The 26,821-nt window shown below is 45.3% G+C and overlaps 2 protein-coding genes across 2 annotated transcripts in view; both read left to right on the top strand.

Moving 5' to 3' along the window:
* The first annotated feature begins 15,312 nt into the window (after positions 1–15,312).
* LOC117514549 (IgGFc-binding protein-like) lies at positions 15,313–16,482 on the top strand. Its single transcript, XM_034175063.1, has 2 exons — positions 15,313–15,655; positions 15,783–16,482. Exons 1-2 carry the CDS (start codon positions 15,359–15,361, stop codon positions 16,368–16,370), a joined length of 885 nt encoding a protein of 294 aa, XP_034030954.1. The 5' UTR covers positions 15,313–15,358; the 3' UTR covers positions 16,371–16,482.
* LOC117513498 (IgGFc-binding protein) overlaps positions 16,437–26,821 on the top strand; it is a gene marked incomplete at its 5' end in the record, with an annotated part of 37,690 nt that continues 27,305 nt past the window's right edge. The window contains 7 exons of the mRNA XM_034173670.1: positions 16,437–17,042; positions 17,132–17,699; positions 17,904–18,169; positions 18,254–18,332; positions 18,477–18,595; positions 19,002–19,575; positions 19,690–19,889. Of these exons, the coding sequence (XP_034029561.1) occupies positions 16,437–17,042; positions 17,132–17,699; positions 17,904–18,169; positions 18,254–18,332; positions 18,477–18,595; positions 19,002–19,575; positions 19,690–19,889 (2,412 nt within the window). The remainder of the gene's footprint in view (positions 17,043–17,131; positions 17,700–17,903; positions 18,170–18,253; positions 18,333–18,476; positions 18,596–19,001; positions 19,576–19,689; positions 19,890–26,821) is intronic.

Here is a 26,821-nt window from a genome sequence, read left to right as displayed (position 1 = left end):
CTTTACTCACCTGTAAGTTCACTTTTTTATGATCCGTGTCATGATGTGGCTGTTGCTCATTTTTATTTACATTAAATATTGCATGCACTTTCAAGATGATTTAAAAAAAAAATTCCATTACTTTAATATGCTAAAACAGAGCAGACCAATTAACACTCCTCAAATATTTGTGCAGAATTCATAATACTGTAGTCGTTCCCAAATTCAAAGTGCAGCCACTCCATGTGCACACTCTTCTCCTATAAGTACTATTTTTAATTAATCACCAGTTTTGATGTTTGTTTTTTCTGTGCCGTACATATTGCTATTGAATGTGAAATGTCCAAGAAACAAATTTGAATGATTTTTAATTTTATTTTGCCTCACTGACCTGGGAACAAAGAAAAGCATGGGGCATGTCCCCTTACAGTTTGACTCCTTTGTTTTTATGGCCATCACCAATTTGTTTGCCTTTTGTTCACCATCAAAAATAAATCTAAATTTTATTACACTCTCTTTTGCTCTCAAAACATTTACCCTCCCTTACTTTCATTCACATAGTTGCTGTCTCGTTATTGTTCCCATATTTATCAAATTTCTTCAACTTTTGTGGCAATTCAGATTCATTCAAGGGTCCCCTTCCCCAGTTTTAGAACCAATGCATTAGAATAAGAAAGAAAGAACTTTATTAATCCAGAAGCAAATTATTTTACACATATTACAAATCCAAATACCTTGAATCAGATCTTTTTTGCCAGACCTGTTTTGTCTCAGGCATGATTTTTTTTTCTTTTTTAATAATCAAGCAAGGATGCTGAATTTAAAAAAGAACATTTATCCACTAAATATCAAGTAGTATCATATTATATTTAGGAATTCAAACTAAATTTTATGTATGTGTATGTGTGTGTGTGTGTGTGTGTGTAACTACGGTATTATGGGGAGGTGATGGTCCAGTGGGTAAGTGTTGGGCTTCAGACCAGAGGATCCTCGGTTCAAAACCTAGCTAGACCAGAAAATCACTTTAATCTTTAATCCCCTAGTTGCTCCAGGTGTGTAGTGAGCACCTTGTATGGCACCCTGACATCAGTGTGTGAGTGTGAATGGCTTCTGATGCAGATGGGAAAAATGCTATATAAATGTAAAATGGACTGCATTTATATACAGCTTTTCCATCTGCATCAGACGCTCAAAGCACTTAACACATCAATGCCTCACATTCACACCTATGTAATGTAATCGTGGTGAATGTAGTCCAGTTTACATTCAAATCTGAATTATTTTTGCTGTATTATCACATTGTTTTACAAAAACATCATAATGATCAATTAATTATTATTGGGCAAGGGTGGGGGCTAAGTGGCTATGGGGGATAAGGTTGCCAGTTTAAGGCTGCCCTGCACATTCTTCATGTCATGTGGAATTACATTAGGAAGAGCATCCTGCATAAAATTTATGCTAAATCAACATCCAGATCCACCTCTAATCTGCTGTAGAGACCCCGAGTGAAACAAGGAAGAAGCCTAAGGGGCTTATTATTATTGTCTTTACATTTATTGGGCTCTATAACAAAACCATAAGCAGGTCTATCAATCTAGCTATCTATAGATAGATAGAGTAGAAAGGGCTCACATATAATACCATAGAAATTTTAAACCTATCACACACAAGGTGAAAGATAATATTTATTTTGGCTTTAAAACTTGCTCCAAACTGTGGAAATTGTATGTAGTTACCTCACTGATAGCCTCTTCTTTAGTTTTTTTGTTTGTTTGTTTGTTTGTTTGTTTTTTCTTCCAAAGCAAAAAAAAAAGTCTTCTCGGTGCTGTAAAGTTACTCAGTCTCATGAAGCAAATACACACAATAACTTTCAAAGTAAACGTCTTTGTCATGTTGCTGGCCCTTTTGCATTAAAACACTTTTATTGTGAAGTGGCATTAGCAACATGAACTGTCTGAGATACTATTTAATTTTGCTATCAGTAGCAATACCAGGGGAGCTACGCCCCCCCCCCCAGGACTAAACCAAACCAACTTTTTTAGGTTCCTTAGATGACCCCAAAAGACAATCAGGATGTTCCTAAAAATAAAAACTGGCCTCAAGCCAGTTATCCAAGATGGCCACCAAAATAGGTTTTTTCACTAAAACACCTTTAAACAACATATAAACAACTTAAATATCACAGAGATTCAATGATAAGGGTTTATTGGTGGCTATTTTGGATGCCATTTTGAATCTTAAACCCATGAATGAATTTAGTTTAGGCACAAATCAGTTTGCTGTGACCTGCAATGGTCTTCCCATTGAATCTCTATGATATTTAAGTTGTTAATATGTTGTTTAAAGGTGTTTTAGTGAAAAACCCTATCTTGGACGCCATCTTGGATAACAGGGTTGAGGCCAGTTTTTATTTTGGGGAACATCCTGATTGTGTTTTGGGGTCATCTAAGGAACCTAAAAAAAGTTGGTTTGGTTTGGGGGGGGGTGCAAAGGTAGTGGTCGTAGCTCCCCTAGTACAAAGACCCATCCAGTGCGGTTATATCTGCAGACACCAAATGTAGAGAGAGGAGAACATTTTTACCTGACTGCGGTAAACAAAACTCACTCTCATGGAGTCCCGTGGATGCAGGGCCTGATACAATCCGGGTCTGTATATGAAAGTATTGCAGGCCCTTTGTCAGTCCGAAGCCCCCATTAACTGCTTATGGCTATATGCCACAGACTGCCATCATGAAGAAATGGGGTAGACCTTCAACTGTGACTGAAATTGCTCCCCCCCCCCCCCCCCAAAAAAAAAAGAAAAGAAAAAGAAATGCATAATTTAAGCAGAAGCACAGCAGTGGGCACAGCTCATAAATACGAGTATATAGGCAAACAGAGATCCCACTGAGAATAATTCAAGATAAAAATCTAAACATATTTCACACAAAGATTTTGCTATACATCCACGAGACAAATAAGACAACATTCACACAGGTCTGCCGGGTCAGTTGTCAATATTAACATCAGTCCCAGTTACATCATTATTGCATGATTTGGTAAAATGGGTCAGTCAGGAGACTAACATTTTTTATTGCATCACGTTGCATTTTGTGAGTGTAAGTTGGGCATTACAAGTTCCCAGTTTCAATCAAATTTGGCATAATCTTAGATCAATTTATATCTTCCTCATTCACATTATCTCATGGGTGTAGCTCACTTTATTTGCCATGGAACACCCCCCCCCCCCCCCAAAAAAAAGAGTAAGTACTTTTCCAGCAATAAAATTTGCTGTAATTTTGTGAAACACCACAGAAGTTCATAATAACTAGATTTCAACACAAAGTACAGTTGCCAATTTATTGGAAAAGTTAAATGGTGTCTGCCTTTAATGTTTGGGACTTTTTCATATGATTTCATATTTAAATACTTTTTTATTTGCAACACCTTTGCTTCATGATTTTCTTCATCATACTCAAGATTTTGCACAATACTTAATGGTATAAATTCATATTTAATTTTTTTATATTCTTCCTGTCTCTCAGGTCCATCTCATGCTGAATGGGCAGGCCAAGAGTTTTACCTTTCCTTCATGCAAAATTATGCACCAAACTACGACACTCCTAACTTCTGTTTATCCATCGCTGCACTAAATCAACGTGCTGAGGTGACAGTGAAAGTACCTGATTTAAATTTCAAACAAGAGAGATCTCTGAATCCTGGGGAGATGGTCACCATTGATCTCCCCACTGGTGTTGAGATATACGGAAGCAAGAAGTCCTCCAACACCGTGTTTATTGAAGCCTCTGCAGATGTAACAGTAATGTCCATGAGTTCCAAACTTTACACAACAGACATCTCTGTGGTGTATCCTGTCACTGAATGGGATACAGAATATTACATCATCACACCTACTTCATCACCATATGGCACCTTCAAAGAGTTCTCTGTGACAAATGGAAAAGAGAAGACTAGAGTTGAGGTTTTTCCACAAAGCCAGATAAAATTTGAAGGTCGAGACTACCAGCCTGGCAAACCCATGGTCATAGAGCTGCAGCCCTATGAGAGCGTCCAGCTCCAGAGCACAGGTGACTTGTCTGGATCAAGAGTTGCTGCGCAGCACCCTGTCGCTGTTTTTTCAGGCCACACTTGCACATGGCGCTTCTCTAAATGTAACCATGTTTACGAACAGCTCCTGCCAGTAAGCAGATGGGGAACGAACTTCATTGTTCCTTCTGTGAACTTCCAGAAAAAGTTTGACAGTGTTTTCATCCAGGCGTCCCAGAACACCCAGGTTAAAGTGCAGAATGGTCAACATAATGATGTTATGAGTTTGTCTCAGGGACAAGTAAAAGAGATCCGTTACCACTATCCTGAGACACTGTCCATTCAGGCAGATCATGGCATCCAGGTCCTCTTGCTCTTTAATGGTGTCCAGCGAGGCTGGAACCAATTCTACGACCCTTTCTTAATGACCATCCTTCCCACAAACCGGTTCTGCTCATCTTACTCTCTGGTGGCTCTAAAGGATTTTGATAACCAGGCCCTGATTGTGGCAACAGACAATGTGATGGCACAGCTACGTGTTAATAGTGCAAACCTTCCCCACAATATCCAGTGGAAAAAGGTGGCAGGAACCAATTTCATGTGGGCACAGATCAATGTAAGCCCTGGCAACAACAGACACACTGTTACCAGCTCTGGTTCCAACTTTGGTCTCTACAGCATCGGATTCAGCCAAATGAATGGTTATGGTGCACCAGCTCAATGTTTGCAACCAGGTATGATTCATGTTACCCACACAGTTAAAACATAATGGTCCTAGAAATCCTGGAATTAAATATTTCTGAGTTGATTTCAGTTCTTAATGGGTTTTGTTAACACTCTGGGTTTGGGCTTAAGAGCAGGACTGTAATACATGACAGGTGAATGTGGGGCATGTGTAAGTACACTTTGCGCAAAGGTGGGCAGTTTGTGCAAACTGTGTGTGGTTGAGTCATTTGTCATGGAAGCAATGAAGTCATGTATAGCAGAGGCCCTTAACCTCTGATTCACAGCCCAATCAGTATTGGGCCATGGGCTGCACCGAACGAGGCTGAGAAAACTCGCAGGAAGCAAGGCGGGAAATAATAACACTGTCCTGCATTGTGATTTGTTATTCATTTTCCTGGAAATATCAAACTGCATTACATATCACAAGAAAATTTTTAATTAATTTAGAAGTAAAATGCTAAAACAATAAATTAATAAATAAATAAACAAAAGAGTAAATATGAAAGCTGATATTGTCACAGTTGCCAAAAAGTAGTAGTTTAGGCTGCCATCTTGGGCCAGGGATGAAATGACGTACCACAATGTTACACCAGATCGTGGGTTTTGGTGTTATGCATTAAATTTGTCTGACAGATGTTGACTTGAGTTGTGAATCATGATGTTGCTGTTAATACAGCAATGAGTCACAAAATCATGACAGTCCTTCTCCATAAATGGCAGATGAAAATTTCACAGAAAGGAACTCATCATCCACACTTGCATTTGTTCATCTCTATGGTCAATGGTGTTCAAGGTCAACAAGCACTTTTGACATATTTAGCTGGCTATCAAGAGTAAAACTGAATGAGACTAACTTTTTCTTTTATTGGGTCTGAAGAAAAAAGGCTCACTGGCAGTAAAGGTTAATTCAGACATGACAGTGAGTAGACACATGATCCTTTTATTTCCAAAGCATCATCTGAATCATTTCAGTAGCTTAGACATTGCAGTCATGCTGGGCTTGTCACTTGCACAGATAGTACCACCTATGATCAGCTTGTCTGTAGAAAACAGGTTTCGGTCTTGCATAATGGTGTGTGAAGTGTTGATTTCCATGTGTTTTCTGCAGTGTTTAAGGTTGAATTATACTTTTGTTGTGCTTTATGTATCTTAATGTGTCATTAGTAGTAGCTTACTATCAGGTCTGAAGTGTCCCCCACTCATGTCGGCCTATCAGAAATAGCATCAACTACTGTCCATTCAAAAAAGTTTGGGACTGATACGTAGGATGATGGCAGTCTGAAGCAACTTACATTGCCAGGAAATGACAGCATCCCTTTTATAGTTGGGTTTACTGGGATAATGTGGATTAAGTGTCTTGTTGAAGGACACAGTGTTGTGTGGGCTGCTGAAGAGGAGGTACTGCTGGCCCACCACCACCAGAGGGCGCCCTGCCTGGAGTGCGGGCTCCAGGCACCAGAGGGCGCCGCCGCCTCACGTGAGCAGCTACGGTGACAGCTGTCACCCATCACCTGAGACAGCTGACGGCAATCATCTGTGGGGTATATCAGCAGGACGGCACCTCCACCTCATTGCCGAGATATCGTTTCTACCAGAGAGGTAACGTATCGAAGCTACGGAGTGTATCTTTTTGGATTGTGCTAGTTTGTGGATTACTGTTCCAACGAGAGGTGGAGGTAACTTCCCTGCTGTTCGGAGTCCTGGGTGCACACGCGCCCCCATCTAACTGTCCTTTGTTCCTCGCCAGCAGTACCAGGTCCGACACACGGAGGCAGTGGCCACCTGGGAGTTCGGGACTTGGCGGCTCCAGTATTCCCGGGGTCCTGTGGCGGAGGAAGCCGTGTGGTTCCGGTCTTACCTTGGAGAGGCGTCTCCTATCTTCGAGCCTGCCCACACGACACTTTTGTGAATTGACTGTTGTCCATTGCTGTGATTGGTTGTATTCGTTGTGCACATTCACAACAGTAAAGCTTTGTTATTTTGACTTACTCCATTGTCTGTTCATTTGCGCCCCCTGTTGTGGGTCCGTGTTCCTACACTTTCCCAACACACAGACAGTTACCGTGACCAGGATTTGAACTCAGGTCTCATCCTGAGAACCAAATTTCTATCCCATGTTGTGTGGGCCGCCAGAAGAGGAGGTACTGCTGGCCCACCACCAGAGGGCGCCCTGCCTGAAGTGCGGGCTTCAGGCACGAGAGGGCGCTGCCGCCACGGACACAGCCGGGAGTGACAGCTGTTACTCATTACTTCCTGACAGCTGTCACTCATTCTTCATCATCTCACTCCATAAAACCCAGACGTCATCTCCACCTCATCGCCGAGATATCATACTTCATTGGAGGTAATATCCTCAGCCATTTGTGTTTATCTATATCTGTATATTGTGAGTGTTTGCAGGAGTACCGGTCCCTCTTTCTGTGGAGGCTGAGTGAGTGCAGGACGACACTCTTTTCCCCTGAGGAATCACTGCGGTACTCTGCAACATATTGAGTGAGAGGTGGAGGTGGCATTCCCACCGTTGTTGTTATTGGGTGTACACACACCCACACTTGACTGTCTTTGTTCTCGCCAGCAGTACCAGATCCAACAGTCGGGGACGGTGATCACCTGGGAATTCGGGACTTGGCGGCTCCAGTATTCACCAGGTTCGGTGGTGGCGGAAATCGTGTGGTTCCGGCTCTTCTCAGGACAGACGTCTTCTATCCTCGAGCCTGCCCACACGTCACCTTTGTGGATTGACTGTAATTATATTCTGTGATTGTCTGTATATTCGTTGTGCACATTTCACAACATTAAATTGTTACTTTTTGGCTCATCTATTGGCCGTTCATTTGCGCCCCCTGTTGTGGGTCCGTGTCACTACACTTTCACAACAGGATATCTCGGCCAGCGTCATGGACTCCGAGGGGCGTCACCCGGCTGTTGAACGACCAATGGGAGAGCAGGGAGCGCAGGCGTCTGCAGGAGGCGTGATTGGTGAGCTACAGCACATTCTCACCGCCTTTACGGCTCGGTTGGATCAAATGACCAAGCAAAACATCCTCCTGAACTGCAGGGTGGAGGCTCTCTCCGCGCAGATGGCGGCGAGCGCTCAGGGCGCTGCTGCAGCTCCTCCTCCTGCCGACCCTGTGCAGGATATGAACGTTCCAGTGGTGGTTCAACAACCCCTCCCACCATCCCCTGAAGCATACATAAGCCCTCCTGAGCCGTACGGAGGTTGTGTGGAGACATGCACGGACTTTCTCATGCAGTGTTCGCTCGTCTTCGCACAACGTCCCGTCATGTACGCATCAGATGCTAGTAAAATAGCTTATGTGATTGCTCTGCTTTGGGGTAAGGCACGCGCCTGGGCTACGGCGCTCTGGGAACAGAACTCACGGTTGTTATCAGCATACACTGGGTTTATGGGGGAGTTCAGAACAGTGTTTGATCACCCTAACAGAGGAGAGACCGCTTCAACAATGCTGCTGTCAATGCGACAGGGGCGCCGATGTGCAGCCGAATTTGCAGTCGAATTTGCAGTCGACTTCCGCATCGCGGCTGCGAGGTCCGGCTGGAATGACGTTGCGCTCCGCGCCGCCTTCATAAACGGACTGTCGTTAGTCCTGAAGGAGCATTTGGTTGCTAAGGAGGAACCGCGGGATTTAGATGGGCTTATCGATCTCGTTATACGGTTAGACAATCGGTTGGAGGAACGCCGTCGGGAGCGAGGCGAAGGACGTGGCCAGATACGCGCCGCCCCTCTCCCTTCCGGTTTCGAAAAGGGGCCGCCCTCCCGACGCTCCACAGCCGCAGCGCTCTGTGGGGCAACAGCTCCCCCTGCTGACGTTGTTAGGGAAACGCACAGGGCCAAAAGGAGCAGGCTGATCCGCAGGGAGTGTTTTCTCTGCAGCTCAAAAGAGCACACACAGAAAAACTGCCCCAAACGGCCACAACAACAACCGCCCTCAGAGACTGGGCTAAGGGGGGGTCAAAACATTCACGTGAGACACACACAGATTGCCACACGACTCCCAGTTACAATCCTGAGCGGGGATTTAACCCTTCAAGCCCCAGCACTGGTGGACACGGGGTCAGAAGGGAATTTGCTAGACAGCAGATGGGCAAGGGAGGTAGGGCTCCCTCTGGTGGTGCTTCCTTCGCCATTGCAGGTTCGGGCACTAGATGGCACCCTCCTCCCTTTAATCACACACAAGACACAACCAGTAACTCTGGTGGTGTCTGGAAACCATCGGGAGGAGATTGAGTTTTTTGTAACTCCTTCTACCTCCCGCGTGATTTTGGGCTTCCCATGGATGTTGAAGCACAATCCCCGGATTGATTGGCCGTCTGGGGTGGTGGTTCAGTGGAGCGAAACCTGCCATCGGGTGTGTTTAGGATCCTCGGTTCCTCCCGGTTTACAGGCTAAGGAGGAGGTCAAAGTCCCTCCCAATCTGACGGCAGTGCCGGTTGAGTACTACGATCTTGCTGACGTCTTCAGCAAGGATCTGGCACTCACCCTTCCCCCGCACCGTCCGTACGATTGTGCCATTGATTTGGTTCCAGGCGTTGAGTTCCCGTCCAGCAGGCTGTACAACCTCTCACAACCTGAGCGCGAATCAATGGAGACCTACATCCGGGACTCATTAGCTGCCGGGCTGATCCGGAACTCCACCTCCCCGATGGGGGCAGGTTTCTTTTTTGTGGGCAAGAAAGATGGCGGACTCCGTCCATGCATTGATTACAGGGGGCTGAATGAGATTACGGTTCGCAATCGATACCCGTTGCCATTGTTGGATTCAGTGTTCACCCCCCTGCATGGAGCCAAAATCTTTACTAAGCTGGATCTTAGAAATGTGTATCACCTGGTTCGGATCTGGAAGGGAGACGAATGGAAGACGGCATTTAACACCCCGTTAGGTCACTTTGAGTACCTGGTCATGCCGTTCGGCCTCACCAATGCCCCCGCGACGTTCCAAGCCTTGGTTAACGACGTCTTGCGGGACTTCCTGCACCGATTCGTCTTCGTATATCTGGACGATATTCTCATCTTTTCTCCGGATCCTGAGACCCATGTCCAGCATGTACGTCAGGTCCTGCAGCGGTTGTTAGAGAACCGACTGTTTGTGAAGGGCGAGAAGTGCGAGTTTCACCGCACGTCTTTGTCCTTCCTGGGGTTTATCATCTCCTCTAACTCCGTCGCCCCTGATCCGGCCAAGGTTGCGGCGGTGAGAGATTGGCCCCAACCAACAAGCCGTAGGAAGCTGCAACAGTTCCTCGGCTTCACTAATTTCTATAGGAGGTTCATTAAGGGCTACAGTCAGGTAGTTAGCCCCCTGACAGCCCTGACCTCTCCAAAAGTCCCCTTCACCTGGTCGGATCGGTGCGAAGCCGCGTTCAAGGAGTTGAAACGACGGTTCTCTACTGCGCCAGTTTTGGTGCAGCCCGACCCTAGCCGCCAGTTCGTGGTTGAAGTGGACGCCTCTGACTCAGGGATAGGAGCTGTGCTGTCCCAGAGCGGAGAGACCGATAAGGTTCTTCACCCGTGTGCCTACTTTTCACTCAGGTTGACCCCGGCTGAACGGAACTATGACGTCGGCAATCGAGAACTCCTTGCGGTGAAAGAGGCTCTTGAGGAGTGGAGACACCTGTTGGAGGGAGCATCTGTGCCGTTCACGGTTTTCACTGACCATCGGAACCTGGAGTATATCAGGACCGCCAAGCGGCTGAACCCCAGGCAAGCCCGCTGGTCACTGTTCTTCGGGCGTTTTGACTTCCGGATCACCTATCGCCCCGGGACCAAGAACCAGAGGTCGGATGCCTTGTCCCGGGTACACGAAGAGGAGGTCAAAACTGCACTGTCGGATCCACCGGAGCCCATCCTGCCGGAGTCCACTATCGTGGCCACCCTCACCTGGGACGTGGAGAAGATCGTCCGGGAGGCCCTGGCACGGAGCCCGGACCCAGGAACAGGTCCGAAGAACCGTTTATACGTCCCACCAGAGGCCAGAGCTGCAGTCTTGGACTTCTGTCATGGTTCCAAGCTCTCCTGTCATCCAGGGGTGCGAAGGACCGTGGCAGTTGTCCAGCAGCGCTTCTGGTGGGCGTCTATGGAGGCCGACGTCCGGGAGTATATACAGGCCTGCACCACCTGTGCCAGGGGCAAGGCAGACCATAAAAGGTCCCAAGGACTTCTCCAGCCGTTACCAGTGCCTCATCGCCCCTGGTCCCACATCGGCCTGGATTTCGTCACGGGCCTCCCGCAGTCCCAGGGCAACACCACCATCTTCACGATAGTGGACCGATTCTCCAAGGCCGCCCACTTCATGGCCCTCCCGAAGCTCCCAACAGCCCAGGAGACAGCAGACCTCCTGGTCCACCACGTCGTCCGTCTGCATGGGATACCCACCGACATCGTCTCTGACCGTGGTCCCCAGTTCTCCTCACACGTCTGGAGGAGCTTCTGCAGGGAACTGGGGGCCACCGTGAGCCTCTCGTCTGGGTACCATCCACAGACGAACAGACAGGCAGAGCGGGCCAACCAGGAACTGGAACAGACCCTCCACTGCGTAACATCTGCGCACCCGACGGCCTGGAGTAACCATGTGGCCTGGATCGAGTATGCGCATAACAGCCAGGTGCCTTCTGCCACCAGCCTCTCCCCATTTGAGGTGTGTTTGGGGTACCAGCCCCCTTTATTTCCCGTGGTGGAGGGAGAGGTCGGTGTGCCCTCGGTCCGGGCCCATCTTCGGAGGTGCCGGACGAGGGCCAAGACCCATGCAGACCGCCGGCGGTCCCCGGCCCCTGCATACCAGCCCGGGCAGGAGGTGTGGTTGTCAACGAAGGACATCCCCCTGCAAGTCCAGTCTCCTAAATTGATGAACAGGTTCATCGGCCCCTTTCGTATCCTCAAAGTCCTCAGCCCTGCCGCAGTGAAGCTCCAGCTCCCAGCTTCACTGCGGATCCACCCGGTCTTCCATGTTTCCAGGATCAAACCTCACCTCACCCCTCTGTGCTCCCGGTCCGGCGCCGCCTCCTGCCCGGATCATTGACGGGGAGCCGGCTTGGACAGTGCGCCGGCTCCTGGACGTCCGTCAAATGGGCCGGGGTTTCCAATATCTGGTGGACTGGGAAGGGTATGGACCCGAAGAACGCTCCTGGGTGAAGAGGAGCTTCATCCTGGATCCGGCCCTCCTGGCCGACTTCTACCGCCGACACCCCGACAAACCTGGTCGGGCGCCAGGAGGAGCCCGTTGAGGGGGGGGGGGGGGGTCCTGTTGTGTGGGCCGCCAGAAGAGGAGGTACTGCTGGCCCACCACCAGAGGGCGCCCTGCCTGAAGTGCGGGCTTCAGGCACGAGAGGGCGCTGCCACCACGGACACAGCCGGGAGTGACAGCTGTTACTCATTACTTCCTGACAGCTGTCACTCATTCTTCATCATCTCACTCCATAAAACCCAGACGTCATCTCCACCTCATCGCCGAGATATCATACTTCATTGGAGGTAATATCCTCAGCCATTTGTGTTTATCTATATCTGTATATTGTGAGTATTTGCAGGAGTACCGGTCCCTCTTTCTGTGGAGGCCGAGTGAGTGCAGGACGGCACTCTTTTCCCCTGAGGAATCACTGCGGTACTCTGCAACATATTGAGTGAGAGGTGGAGGTGGCATTCCCACCGTTGTTGTTATTGGGTGTACACACACCCACACTTGACTGTCTTTGTTCTCGCCAGCAGTACCAGATCCAACAGTCGGGGACGGTGATCACCTGGGAATTCGGGACTTGGCGGCTCCAGTATTCACCAGGTTCGGTGGTGGCGGAAATCGTGTGGTTCCGGCTCTTCTCAGGACAGACGTCTTCTATCCTCGAGCCTGCCCACACGTCACCTTTGTGGATTGACTGTAATTATATTCTGAGATTGTCTGTATATTCGTTGTGCACATTTCACAACATTAAATTGTTACTTTTTGGCTCATCTATTGGCCGTTCATTTGCGCCCCCTGTTGTGGGTCTGTGTCACTACACTTTCACAACATCCCACTGAGGTACCTACCAACTCATAGCACAAAATAGGAAGTGAGAAACTTTCTGTCAAGGAAACTGATTTTCAAATACATTCACACATTCTTGGATCAGATGATAAGAATGCACCAGCTCTGCAAATGGCACTGCCTCATTTTTAGAACAAATTGCCATACAAGTGGACTCATGTTTTCGAGGATGTGAGAGCAAGGCATGAAAACCATTGGGCATTGGGTGGAAATTAGCAATAACAATTGTGTTACGCTATGCGCCATGTGGAAGAACAGACCCTCTGGTTAAACCTTGCACAGTGATGGACTTACACTCAACAAAAATATAAACGCAACACTTTTGGTTTTGCTCCCATTTTGTTTGAGATGAACTCAAAGATCTAAAACTTTTTCCACATACACAATATCACCATTTCCCTCAAATACTGTTCACAAACCAGTCTAAATCTGTGATAGTGAGCACTTCTCCTTTGCTGAGATAATCCATCCCACCTCACAGGTGTGCCATATCAAGATGCTGATTAGACACCATGATTAGTGCACAGGTGTGCCTTAGACTGCCCACAATAAAAGGCTACTCTGAAAGGTGCAGTTTTATCACACAGCACAATGCCACAGATGTCGCAAGATTTGAGGGAGCGTGCAATTGGCATGCTGACAGCAAGAATGTCAACCAGAGCTGTTGCTCGTGTATTGAATGTTCATTTCTCTACCATAAGCCGTCTCCAAAGGCATTTCAGAGAATTTGGAAGTACATCCAACCAGCCTCACAACCGCAGACCACATGTAACCACACCAGCCCAGGACCTCCACATCCAGCATGTTCACCTCCAAGATCGTCTGAGACCAGCCACTCGGACAGCTGCTAAAACAATCGGTTTGCATAACCAAAGAATTTCTGCACAAACTGTCAGAAACTGTCTCAGGGAAGCTCATCTGCATGCTCGTCGTCCTCATTGGGGTCTCGACCTGACTCCAGTTCGTCGTTGTAACCGACTTGAGTGGGCAAATGCTCACATTCGCTGGCGTTTGGCATGTTGGAGATGTGTTCTCTTCACGGATGAATCCCGGTTCACACTGTCCAGGGCAGATGGCAGACAGCGTGTGTGGCATCGTGTGGGTGAGCGGTTTTCTGATGTCAATGTTGTGGATCGAGTGGCCCATGGTGGCGGTGGGGTTATGGTATGTCTGTTATGGATGAAGAACACAGGTGCATTTTATTGATGGCATTTTGAATGCACAGAGATACCGTGACGAGATCCTGAGGCCCATTGTTGTGCCATACATCCAAGAACATCACCTCATGTTGCAGCAGGATAATGCACAGCCCCATGTTGCAAGGATCTGTACACAATTCTTGGAAGCTAAAAATGTCCCAGTTCTTGCATGGCCGGCATACTCACCGGACATGTCACCCATTGAGCATGTCTGGGATGCTCTGGACCGGCGTATACGACAGCGTGTACCAGTTCCTGCCAATATCCAGCAACTTCGCACAGCCATTGAAGAGGAGTGGACCAGCATTCCACAGGCCACAATTGACAACCTGATCAACTGTATGTGAAGGAGATGTGTTGCACTGCATGAGGCAAATGGTGGTCACACCAGATACTGACTGGTATCCCCCTCCCAATAAAACAAAACTGCACCTTTCAGAGTGGCCTTTTATTGTGGACAGTCTAAGGCACACCTGTGCACTAATCATGGTGTCTAATCAGCATCTTGGTATAGCACACCTGTGAGGTGGGACGGATTATCTCAGCAAAGGAGAAGTGCTCACTATCACAGATTTAGACTGGTTTGTGAACAATATTTGAGGGAAATGGTGATATTGTGTATGTGGAAAAAGTTTTAGATCTTTGAGTTCATCTCATACAAAATGGGAGCAAAACCAAAAGTGTTGCATTTATATTTTTGTTGAGTGTATTTCTCTGAACTGACAATGTCAACGGTGATTTCACTCCGAAGATGTCATTTTAACCCTGTCCATGTCCATAATGCCAGGCTTAATCCAAAATGTGTTGCCTTTGTGTGTGGCATTCTGTGAAACAATATCCAAGCATTTCTATCTTCAAACACCATTAAAGTACTCTCTATATTAATGAAAATACACTTTCATATGTGATAATTGCAACACTATGAAACAGTTGATATTTTAACACCATTAATGGCGTAATGTTTGTTCAGCATAGTGGCACAGGTGCTGAGTGCACAAAACAAAGGTTCCAAGTTCAAGACCACCATGTCTATTCCCCATGTAATGCAGAGTTTGCTTCAGGAAAGGCATCTGGCATGAAACTTGTGCCAAATCAACGTATCAGTTCTGCTGTGAGGACCCTGAGCAAAAAGGGAAAACCCAAAAGAAATTACTTACTATTATAAGTGTGACTTTAACTCAAAACCAGAAATAATTATACAGATTTAGAAATAGTTTTAAAACTATGTCAGTATTAATGGTACTGAGGATGAGATTCTGTAGCCAAATAGCATTTGTATAGAATGATGCATTATGGATGTTAATGCTTGTCTTCTGCATGTCTTCTGATTTTCTAGGAAGTGGATCATTGTCCTGCAGTAGCATCACCTGCAGCCCCAATGAAATATGTAAGATGAATGGTGGGTTTCCTTCCTGTGTCCCTAAACCAGTAGAGAGTAAACCTGGTACCTGTTGGGCCATGGGAGATCCCCACTACTATACTTTTGATGGACGTCGTTATGATTTCATGGGTACTTGCACATATGTCATCAGTAAGAAATGTGCAGCAGATGGTCATCTTCCAGACTTTGAGGTCCTTGCACAGAATGAGAACAGGGGAAGCCTCAGGGTGTCATATGTTGCCTTGGTCACAGTGAAGGTGTATGGCTATGACATCACAGTTGGTCGTACCGAGAAAGGTCGTGTGAGGGTAAGGAATCTTGTTTGTGTTTGAAGGATTAGGCAAGACTCATTGATCAACTCACTGTTATACCTTCTACTTGATAAATGTGCTTTGATAGTGACATTGGTGAAAAGTTATATTTGCTTTCTTGCAGATTGACAACAGTTTGTGGCGCTTGCCCATCACCTTAAACATGGACAAGCTGACAATGATTCAGTCTGGTCGCTCCGTGGTCATTCAGACCGATTTTGGTCTCACAGTCAAATATGACTGGGAGCATTCTCTGGTGGTTACCCTATCTAGTAATTATGCTGGTAAGACTTGTGGCCTCTGTGGCAACTTCAATGGCAACATGAAGGATGACTTTGCTACTCCATCAGGATCACAGGCTAGTAATGCTGTAGAGTTTGGAGGCAGTTGGAAGGTGCCAGGTTTGGTGAAAGATGACAATTGTAGAGATGATTGTGTGGGTGGGTGTGAAAGCTGTGAACATGATATAATGAAGATTTGGGAGGGTGATGCTTTCTGTGGACTTGTCACACTTGTACTTAATGGACCATTCAGCAAATGCCATGAGGTCATAGATCCACAAGCATACCTGGAGAACTGCAAATACGACATCTGTATGGGAGGCGGCCTTCGGCAATTTCTCTGCAGAGCACTGGAGACTTACATGGATGCCTGCCAGAGTGCTGGTGTTGAAGTTCACGATTGGAGGAAGATTGCGAAATGCCGTAAGTAATGTTAACTAAATCACAACATTCTGCTGTGTAGTATTTATCTGACAAACTGCATTCTTTATTTTCTCCCTGAAGCTGCTAAATGTCCAGCCAACAGCCACTATGAGCTGTGTGGTAATGCCTGCCCTGCCACATGTACTGACCCTGATGCCCCCTCCAAATGCAAACACCCCTGTGTGGAGACTTGTACCTGTAACAAAGGCTATGTTTTGAGTGGGGATCGGTGTGTGCCTGCTGCTCATTGTGGTTGTACCTATGAAGGGCGCTATGTCCCTCCCGGGGAGATATTTTGGCCTGACAAGGACTGTCGGAAACAGTGCAAGTGTGTTGCTCAACGCAGACATGTGGAATGCCAGGATAAAGGCTGTGGAGCAGGGGAGACATGTCAAGTGATTGATGGAATAAGAAAGTGTCAACATGTCTCGCAGAGTACCTGCCAAGCCACAGGTGACCCTCATTACAAGACTTTTGACAATAAGAAGTTTGATTTTCAGGGGACATGTGTATACCAGTTGGTTGCAGTTTGCTCCAAGGTTGAGAGTTTGGTACCATTTGAGGTCCTGGTGCAAAATGACCACCGGGGCAGCAAGGTGGTTTCCTTCACTAAGTTAGTGGAGATCAAGGTCTACTCCCTCAGCATTGTCATCAGTAAGACCCACAAGGGCCGAATTATGGTAAAGGCTACATTAATCTAATAAAAGTGTGTCAATCATCTTTCTTAAAAAATTGTTTTGTGATATTTAAATGGTGTCTCCTGTTTTAGGTCAATGGTGAACTGGTCAACTTACCCATCACCCTAAGTGAAGGACAGGTGTCTGTGTTCAAGAGTGGCTGTTATGCAGTGGTCACCACAACCTTTGGTCTTAAAGTCTCCTTTAACTGGATAAGTGCTGTATTTGTAACACTTCCAAGTACCTATAGGGATGCTGTTTGTGGCCTCTGTGGCAACTACAATGGAAAACCCCAGGATGACCTGATTCCAAAGAATGGCAACAAAGTTGTCCCTGCAAAAGAATTTGGAGCCAGTTGGAAAGTGGCTGAAATCCCAGGTTGTGTTGAAGGCTGTAAAGGGGAGTGCCCAGACTGTGACATAACTGAGAAGGTGAAGTATGAAAAAGAGGACTTCTGTGGTATCTTGAAGGACCCCAAAGGACCATTCCGTGACTGCCATGCTAAGGTGAACCCAGATGATTTCTTTGAAGACTGCATATATGATGTATGCCTCTATAAGGGCAGGAAAGATGTACTATGTCAAGCCATCACATCATACACCTCTGCCTGCCAAGATGTAGATGCCAAAGTATATAGTTGGAGAACCAAAGAATTCTGTGGTGAGAACTTTATAAGGGGTCTGAAGGAGCTTTTTTAAACTGTATGTTTAAAAAAGTCAACTTACATTTTAAGATGATTTTATGTCCTGTGGAATATTTCATGTTACTTTTAAATTACATCCTACAATTGCAATTTGCACCCAGAACAAATAATTCAAATGCATCTGATGTCATTCACATCTTTTCTCGTGTCTGTGTCCACAGCAATGAAATGTCCAGTCCACACCCACTATGAGTTGTGTGGCCCTGCCTGTCCTGCCACCTGCAAGAGCCTGGTGCCTCCGCAAGGCTGCCAGGCCCACTGTGAAGAGGGCTGTTCCTGTGATGAGGGGTACATCCTCAGTGGTGATCAGTGTGTTCCTTTCTCAGACTGCGGCTGTGAATATGATGACCAGTACTACAGCATTGGTCAGGTGTTCTATCCCAATGGGAAGTGTCAGGAGGAGTGCAAGTGCAAAAATGATGGCGAGGTAATAAGTGGAGTGTTCATTTTCAAAAAAAGAACAGTGTGAAATTGAAGTGTGCACCTTTGATATTTCTCACCTCTTTCCTAGGTGGAGTGTGAGAAGTTCTCATGTGGCCCCAATGAGAAGTGTATGATTGAAAACGGTGTTCAGAAATGCCACCCTGTTGGTAAGGGTGTGTGCCACGCTTCTGGTGATCCCCATTACCTGTCATTTGATGGGTTAAAATTTGATTTCCAAGGCACCTGCACTTATACTCTATCTCAGAGCTGCAATCTCAGAGGCAGCCACCTGGTGGCTTTTTCTGTTCAAGTGCAGAATGTACAGTGGGATCAAATGGTGAACAACAAAGTGGTGTCTGTCACTAAACTGGTTGCTGTTGATGTTTACGGCTTCACCCTTATCTTGAGGAACAACATGTTTGGAGTCCTGGTGAGCAAAGATGTTTGAATTTGCAGTCAGATCCAGTCAGATCCTGTAACTGCAGGAAATGAGAAGACAAAGCAGGCTTAATTTGTTCAGCAAGATAGGTGTTTGCTCCAAATTTTGATGCACCCACATATCTTGCTAGCCTTATGTGCCTTCTCCTGTTCTCAGAGCTTTTGACTACCATGGTCATGTTTTGTGGAGAGCAAAATTTCTAAATGGACCAATTATACCTGCTTACTTTAGCCTCCAGTGTATTTGGTGGTGCTACACTCCACTGAGCCATTACAAGTCAGCTGCCTGTGAGGAATTCCATCTTACAGAACAAGCCTGTCACCAATAATAGACTTCAAGCTAATTTTAAAATGTACTCATTTTCTGATGTCAATAGTTTCATGGTTTTATCTTTTAGGTCAATGGCATCTTTAACTATCTTCCCATAAACATTAATGACGGAGTGGTGCAGATCTATCAAGAGGGCACTCATTATGTCATTCAGACTGATTTTGGCCTACGTGTCACCTACGACCTGATCTACCACGTTTCAGTAACAGTCCCTGGAAACTACCGGAATAAGGTCTGTGGCTTGTGTGGCAACTTCAATGAAAACAACAAAGATGACTTCCAGATGCCCAATGGACAGCTCACCAAAAACGTCAACATGTTTGGAAAGTCATGGATGGTCACCATCCCCAATGTGGTGTGCCAAAATGGCTGTGAAGGAAGCACGTGTCCTGTATGTGATCCAGCTCGGAAGGATGTGTTTTCTAAGCCCACTTACTGTGGAATTATAACAGCACTGAAAGGTCCTTTTGCACCATGCCATAGTAAACTTAACCCACAGCCCTACTTTGATGACTGCGTGTTTGATTTGTGTGCTTCTAACGGTGAGGAGAAGGTTCTGTGTGATAGTGTGGCAGCGTATGCCTTCAACTGTCACATGGCAGGAGTGGACATTAAAAACTGGAGGACACCATCATTCTGTCGTAAGTAAGATAAAAGGGATATATTTTTGCAAAAGGTGTGAGTGGTAGCTGTATTGCTGTATGAAGGATGTCGTTCTCTGATATCATGTTCCATTTTGTAATTATTTCCCGTAGCAATGAAATGCCCAGCAAACAGTCACTATGAGGTGTGTGCAGATCCCTGCTCCACATCTTGCGCAGGCCTCACAGAGATCGTCCAGTGTTCCACCAGCTGCACAGAGGGCTGTGAATGTGATGCTGGCTTCCTGTTTGATGGGCAGACATGCGTTAAGGAAACTGAGTGTGGCTGCTATGATAATGGAAAAACATACAAGGTACACTTCAACAAACGAGTGCACTCAAATAAGAGACCTTTTTTTGTTTTCCTTTTTTAAATCCTCACTGCTTTTGTGTTTGGTCATTTCTGCATACTCCATCACTCGTCTTCAACCGCTTATTCGGGATCGGGTCATGGGGGCAACAGCTCCAGCAGGGGACCCCAAACTTCCCCTTCCCAGGCCACATTAATTACCTCTGACTGGGGCAATCCAGAGGCATTCCCAGACCAGTGTGGAGATATAATCTCTCAATCTACTCCTGGGTCTTTCCCGGGGTCTCCACCCAGATGGACGTTCCTGGAACATGTTCATAGGGAGTCCCCCAGGGGGCATCCTTACCAGATGCCTGAACCACCTCAGCTGGCTCCTTTCAATACGAAGTAACAGTGGCTCTACTCCAGGCTCCTCACAAATGACTGTGCTTCTCACCTTATCTCTAAGGGAGACACCAGCCACTCTGGCTGGTTTTACCCACAATCTAGTTCTTTCAGGCATGACCCAGCCCTCATGACCATAGGTGAGAGTAGGAATGATGAATGACCAGTAAATCAAGACCTTTACCTTTTGGCTCAGCTCCCTTTTTGTCACAACAGTATGGTGAAGCAAATGCAATACCGTCCCTTCTGCGCCGATTCTCCGGCCACTCTCATGCTCTGTTGTCCCCTTACTTGTGAGCAAGACCCTGAGGTACTTGAACTCCTTCACTTGCAGCAAGACCTCATTCATTACTCGGAGCAGGCAATCCATCAGTTTCCTGCTGAGAACCATGGCCTCAGGTGTTGATCGTCATTCCAGCTGCTTCACACTTGGCTGCGAACCGACCCAGTGAGCGACGCAGTGATGAGACCCTTAACCCACCAAACTGAAGACCCCCTCCCCTTGACTATGCCTCTATATCCTGTCCATGAATATTACAAACAGGGCTGGTGACAAAGTGCTGCCCTGGTGGAGGCCAACCTCTACCAGAAACGAGTCAGATCACTGTCAAGAACCCAAACACAGCTCTTGCTTTTTGAGTACAGAGATTGACTGGATGGCCCTGAGAAGGAACCCCCTCACTTCATACTCCCACAGCACCTCTCAAAGTATCTCCCAGGGTACTCAATCAGATGCCTTCTCCAAGTCCACAAAACACATGTAGACTGGATGGGCATTCCCCCAGGCCCCCTCCAGAATCCTTGTGAGAGAGAAGCTGGCCCGTCATTCAACACCCTTGGGCAAAACTTGCATTTGTTCCTCTTCAGTCTGAGGTTTAACTATCAGCCGAACCCTCCTTTCCAGTATCCTGGAGTAGACTTTACCAGGGAAGCTGAGTAGTGTGATGCCCTTGTAAATCAATCAATCAATCAACTTTTTTCTTGTATAGCGCCAAATCACAACAAACAGTTGCCCCAAGGCGCTCCACACTGCAAGGCAAGGCCATACAATAATTATGAAACACAGTCTACGTCTAAAGCAACATAACCAAGGGATGGTCCAGGGTCACCCGATCCAGCCCTAACTATAAGCCTTAGCGAAAAGGAAAGTTTTAAGCCTAATCTTAAAAGTAGAGAGGGTATCTGTCTCCCTGATCTGAATTGGGAGCTGGTTCCACAGGAGAGGAGCCTGAAAGCTGAAGGCTCTGCCTCCCATTCTACTCTTACAAACCCTAGGAACTACAAGTAAGCCCGCAGTCTGAGAGCGAAGCGCTCTAATGGGGTAATATGGTACTACGAGGTCCCTAAGATAAGATGGGACCTGATTATTCAAAACCTTATAAGTAAGAAGAAGAATTTTAAATTCTATTCTAGCATTAACAGGAAGCCAATGAAGGGAGGCCAACACGGGTGAGATATGCTCTCTCCTGCTAGTCCCCGTCAGTACTCTAGCTGCAGCATTCTGAACCAACTGAAGGCTTTTTAGGGAACTTTTAGGACAACCTGATAATAATGAATTACAATAGTCCAGCCTAGAGGAAACAAATGCATGAATTAGTTTTTCAGCATCACTCTGAGACAAGACCTTTCTGATTTTAGAGATATTGCGTAAATGCAAAAAGGCAGTCCTACATATTTGTTTAATATGCGCTTTGAATGACATATCCTGATCAAAAATAACTCCAAGATTTCTCACAGTATTACTAGAGATCAGGGAAATGCCATCCAGAGTAACGATCTGGTTAGACACCATGCTTCTAAGATTTGTGGGGCCAAGTACAATAACTTCAGTTTTATCTGAGTTTAAAAGCAGGAAATTAGAGGTCATCCATGTCTTTATGTCTGTAAGACAATCCTGCAGTTTAGCTAATTGGTGCGTATCCTCTGGCTTCATGGATAGATAAAGCTGGGTATCATCTGCGTAACAATGAAAATTTAAGCAATACGTCTAATAATACTGCCCAAGGGAAGCATGTATAAAGTGAATAAAATTGGTCCTAGCACAGAACCTTGTGGAACTCCATAATTAACTTTAGTCTGTGAAGAAGATTCCCCATTTACATGAACAAACTGTAATCTATTAGACAAATATGATTCAAACCACCGCAGCGCAATGCCTTTAATACCTATGACATGCTCTAATCTCTGTAATAAAATTTTATGGTCAACACATAAATGGCACATACTCTCTGGTCCCCTTTTTTGTAAATATTCAATCAATCAATCAATTTTATTTATATAACGCCAAATCACAACAAACAGTTGCCCCAAGGCGCTTTATATTGTAAGGCAAGGCCATACAATAATTACGTAAAAACCAGAACGGTCAAAACGACCCCCTGTGAGCAAGCACTTGGCGACAGTGGGAAGGAAAAACTCCCTTTTAACAGGAAGAAACCTCCAGCAGAACCAGGCTCAGGGAGGGGCAGTCTTCTGCTGGGACTGGTTGGGGCTGAGGGAGAGAACCAGGAAAAAGACATGCTGTGGAGGGGAGCAGAGATTAATCACTAATGATTAAATGCAGAGTGCTGCATACAGAGCAAAAAGAGAAAGAAACACTCAGTGCATCATGGGAACCCCCCAGCAGTCTAAGTCTATAGCAGCATAACTAAGGGATGGTTCAGGGTCACCTGATCCAGCCCTAACTATAAGCTTTAGCAAAAAGGAAAGTTTTAAGCCTAATCTTAAAAGTAGAGAGGGTGTCTGTCTCCCTGATCTGAATTGGGAGCTGGTTCCACAGGAGAGGAGCCTGAAAGCTGAAGGCTCTGCCTCCCATTCTACTCTTACAAACCCTAGGAACTACAAGTAAGCCTGCAGTCTGAGAGCGAAGCGCTCTATTGGGGTAATATGGTACTACGAGGTCCCTAAGATAAGATGGGACCTGATTATTCAAAACCTTATAAGTAAGAAGAAGAATTTTAAATTCTATTCTAGAATTAACATGTTAATATTTGTACCAAATCCTAGTCGACAACTACTTAAAAGTTGCTTTAACGTATTTGTGTATACACAGCTTTAAGGCACCCTCCAAATTTTTACAATATAGTGTACAATGTTTTTATTTTTATCTTAAGCGAGTTAACAAAACTCAAAGGTGACATGTGCAACCATTACAATTCCATCAAAATCAAATGTGCAGTTTATTTCTATTTTATTAAAGAAATTACTCAGAATTAATTATTCTAGAATTAACAGGAAGCCAATCAAGAGAGGCCAATATGGGTGAGATATGCTCTCTCCTTCTAGTCCCCGTTAGTACTCTAGCTGCAGCATTTTGAATTAACTGAAGGCTTTTCAGGGAACTTTTAGGACAACCTGATAATAATGAATTACAATAGCCCAGCCTACAGGAAATAAATGCATGAATTAGTTTTTCAGCATCACTCTGAGACAAGACCTTTCTAATTTTAGCGATATTGCGTAAATGCAAAAAAGCAGTCCTACATATTTGTTTAATATGCGCATTGAATGACATATCCTGATCACAAATGACTCCAAGATTTCTCACAGTATTACTAGAAGTCAGGGTAATGCCATCCAGAGTAAGGATCTGGTTAGACACCATGTTTCTAAGATTTGTGGGGCCAAGTACAATAACTTCAGTTTTATCTGAGTTTAAAAGCAGGAAATTAGAGGTCATCCATGTCTTTATGTCTGTAAGACAATCCTGCAGTTTAGCTAATTGGTGTGTGTCCTCTGGCTTCATGGATAGATAAAGCTGGGTATCATCTGCGTAACAATGAAAATTTAAGCAATGCCGTCTAATAATACTGCCTAAGGGAAGCATGTATAAAGTGAATAAAATTGGTCCTAGCACAGAACCTTGTGGAACTCCATAATTAACCTTAGTCTGTGAAGAAGATTCCCCATTTACATGAACAAATTGTAATCTATTAGATAAATATGATTCAAACCACCGCAGCGCAGTGCCTTTAATACCTATGGCATGCTATAATCTCTGTAATAAAATTTTATGGTCAACAGTATCAAAAGCAGCACTGAGGTCTAACAGAACAAGCACAGAGATGAGTCCACTGTCTGAGGCCATAAGAAGATCATTTGTAACCTTCACTAATGCTGTTTCTGTACTATGATGAATTCTAAAACCTGACTGAAACTCTTCAAATAGACCATTCCTCTGCAGATGATCAGTTAGCTGTTTTACAACTACCCTTTCAAGAATTTTTGAGAGAAAAGGAAGGTTGGAGATTGGCCTATAATTAGCTAAGATAGCTGGGTCAAGTGATGGCTTTTTAAGTAATGGTTTAATTACTGCCACCTTAAAAGCCTGTGGTACATAGCCAACTAATAAAGACAGATTGATCATATTTAAGATCGAAGCATTAAATAATGGTAGGGCTTCCTTGAGCAGCCTGGTAGGAATAGGGACTAATAGACATGTTGATGGTTTGGATGAAGTAACTAATGAAAATAACTCAGACAGAACAATCGGAGAGAAAGAGTCTAACCAAATACCGGCATCACTGAAAGCAGCCAAAGATAACGATACATCTTTGGGATGGTTATGAGTAATTTTTTCTCTAATAGTTAAAATTTTATTAGCAAAGAAAGTCATGAAGTCATTACTAGTTAAAGTTAAAGGAATACTCGGCTCAATAGAGCTCTGACTCTTTGTCAGCCTGGCTACAGTGCTGAAAAGAAACCTGGGGTTCTTATTTTCTTCAATTAGTGATGAGTAGTAAGATGTCCTTATTTTACAGAGGGCTTTTTATAGAGCAACAGACTCTTTTTCCAGGCTAAGTGAAGATCTTCTAAATTAGTGAGACGCCATTTCCTCTCCAGCTTACGGGTTATCTGCTTTAAGCTGCGAGTTTGTGAGTTATACCACGGAGTCAGGCACTTCTGATTTAAAGCTCTCTTTTTCAGAGGAGCTACAGCATCCAAAGTTGTCTTCAATGAGGATGTAAAACTATTGACGAGATACTCTATCTCACTTACAGAGTTTAGGTAGCTACTCTGCACTGTGTTGGTATATGGCATTAGAGAACATAAAGAAGGAATCATATCCTTAAACCTAGTTACAGCGCTTTCTGAAAGACTTCTAGTGTAATGAAACTTATTCCCCACTGCTGGGTAGCCCATCAGAGTAAATGTAAATGTTAAGAAATGATCAGACAGAAGGGGGTTTTCAGGGAATACTGTTAAGTCTTCAATTTCCATACCATAAGTCAGAACAAGATCTAAGATATGATTAAAGTGGTGGGTGGACTCATTTACATTTTGAGCAAAGCCAACTGAGTCTAATAATAGATTAAATGCAGTGTTGAGGCTGTCATTCTCAGCATCTGTGTGGATGTTAAAATCGCCCACTATAATTATCTTATCTGAGCTAAGCACTAAGTCAGACAAAAGGTCTGAAAATTCACAAAGAAACTCACAGTAACGACCAGGTGGACAATAGATAATAACAAATAAAACTGGTTTTGGGACTTCCAATTTGGATGGACAAGACTAAGAGTCAAGCTTTCAAATGAATTAAAGCTCTGTCTGGGTTTTTGATTAATTAATAAGCTGGAATGGAAGATTGCTGCTAATCCTCCGCCTCGGCCCATGCTACGAGCATTCTGGCAGTTAGTGTGACTCGGGGGTGTTGACTCATTTAAACTAACATATTCATCCTGCTGTAACCAGGTTTCTGTAAGGCAGAATAAATCAATATGTTGATCAATTATTATATCATTTACTAACAGGGACTTAGAAGAGAGAGACCTAATGTTTAATAGACCACATTTAACTGTTTTAGTCTGTGGTGCAGTTGAAGGTGCTATATTATTTTTTTCTTTTTGAATTTTTATGCTTAAATAGATTTTTGCTGGTTATTGGTGGTCTGGGAGCAGGCACCGTCTCTACGGGGATGGGGTAATGAGGGGATGGCAGGGGGAGAGAAGCTGCAGAGAGGTGTGTAAGACTACAGCTCTGCTTCCTGGTCCCAACCCTGGATAGTCACGGTTTGGAGGATTTAAGAAAATTGGCCAGATTTCTAGAAATGAGAGCTGCTCCATCCAAAGTGGGATGGATGCCGTCTCTCCTAACAAGACCAGGTTTTCCCCAGAAGCTTTGCCAATTATCTATGAAGCCCACCTCATTTTTTGGACACCACTCAGACAGCCAGCAATTCAAGAGAACATGCGGCTAAACATGTCACTCCCGGTCCGATTGGGGAGGGGCCCAGAGAAAACTACAAAGTCCGACATTGTTTTTGCAAAGTTACACACCGATTCAATGTTAATTTTAGTGACCTCCGATTGGCGTAACCGGGTGTCATTACTGCCGACGTGAATTACAATCTTACCAAATTTACGCTTAGCCTTAGCCAGCAGTTTCAAATTTCCTTCAATGTCGCCTGCTCTGGCCCCCGGAAGACAATTGACTATGGTTGCTGGTGTCGCTAACTTCACATTTCTCAAAACAGAGTCGCCAATAATCAGAGTTTGATCCTCGGCGGGTGTGTCGTCGAGTGGGGAAAAACGGTTAGAAATGTGAACGGCTTGG

The sequence above is a fragment of the Thalassophryne amazonica genome, chromosome 7 (assembly GCF_902500255.1).
Source record: "Thalassophryne amazonica chromosome 7, fThaAma1.1, whole genome shotgun sequence".
NCBI classification, from domain to species: domain Eukaryota; kingdom Metazoa; phylum Chordata; class Actinopteri; order Batrachoidiformes; family Batrachoididae; genus Thalassophryne; species Thalassophryne amazonica.
Note: the sequence above shows the minus strand (reverse complement) of the source record. Positions and strands in the feature narration are given on the sequence as shown.

Excerpts from the sequence above, each read along its gene's own strand:
- LOC117514549 (XM_034175063.1), top strand. The coding sequence starts at position 15,359 with ATGAATGGTGGGTTTCCTTCCTGTGTCCCTAAACCAGTAGAGAGTAAA. Across the intron at positions 15,656-15,782 it reads CCGAGAAAGGTCGTGTGAGG|ATTGACAACAGTTTGTGGCG; the intron begins GTAAGGAATCTT and ends GCTTTCTTGCAG.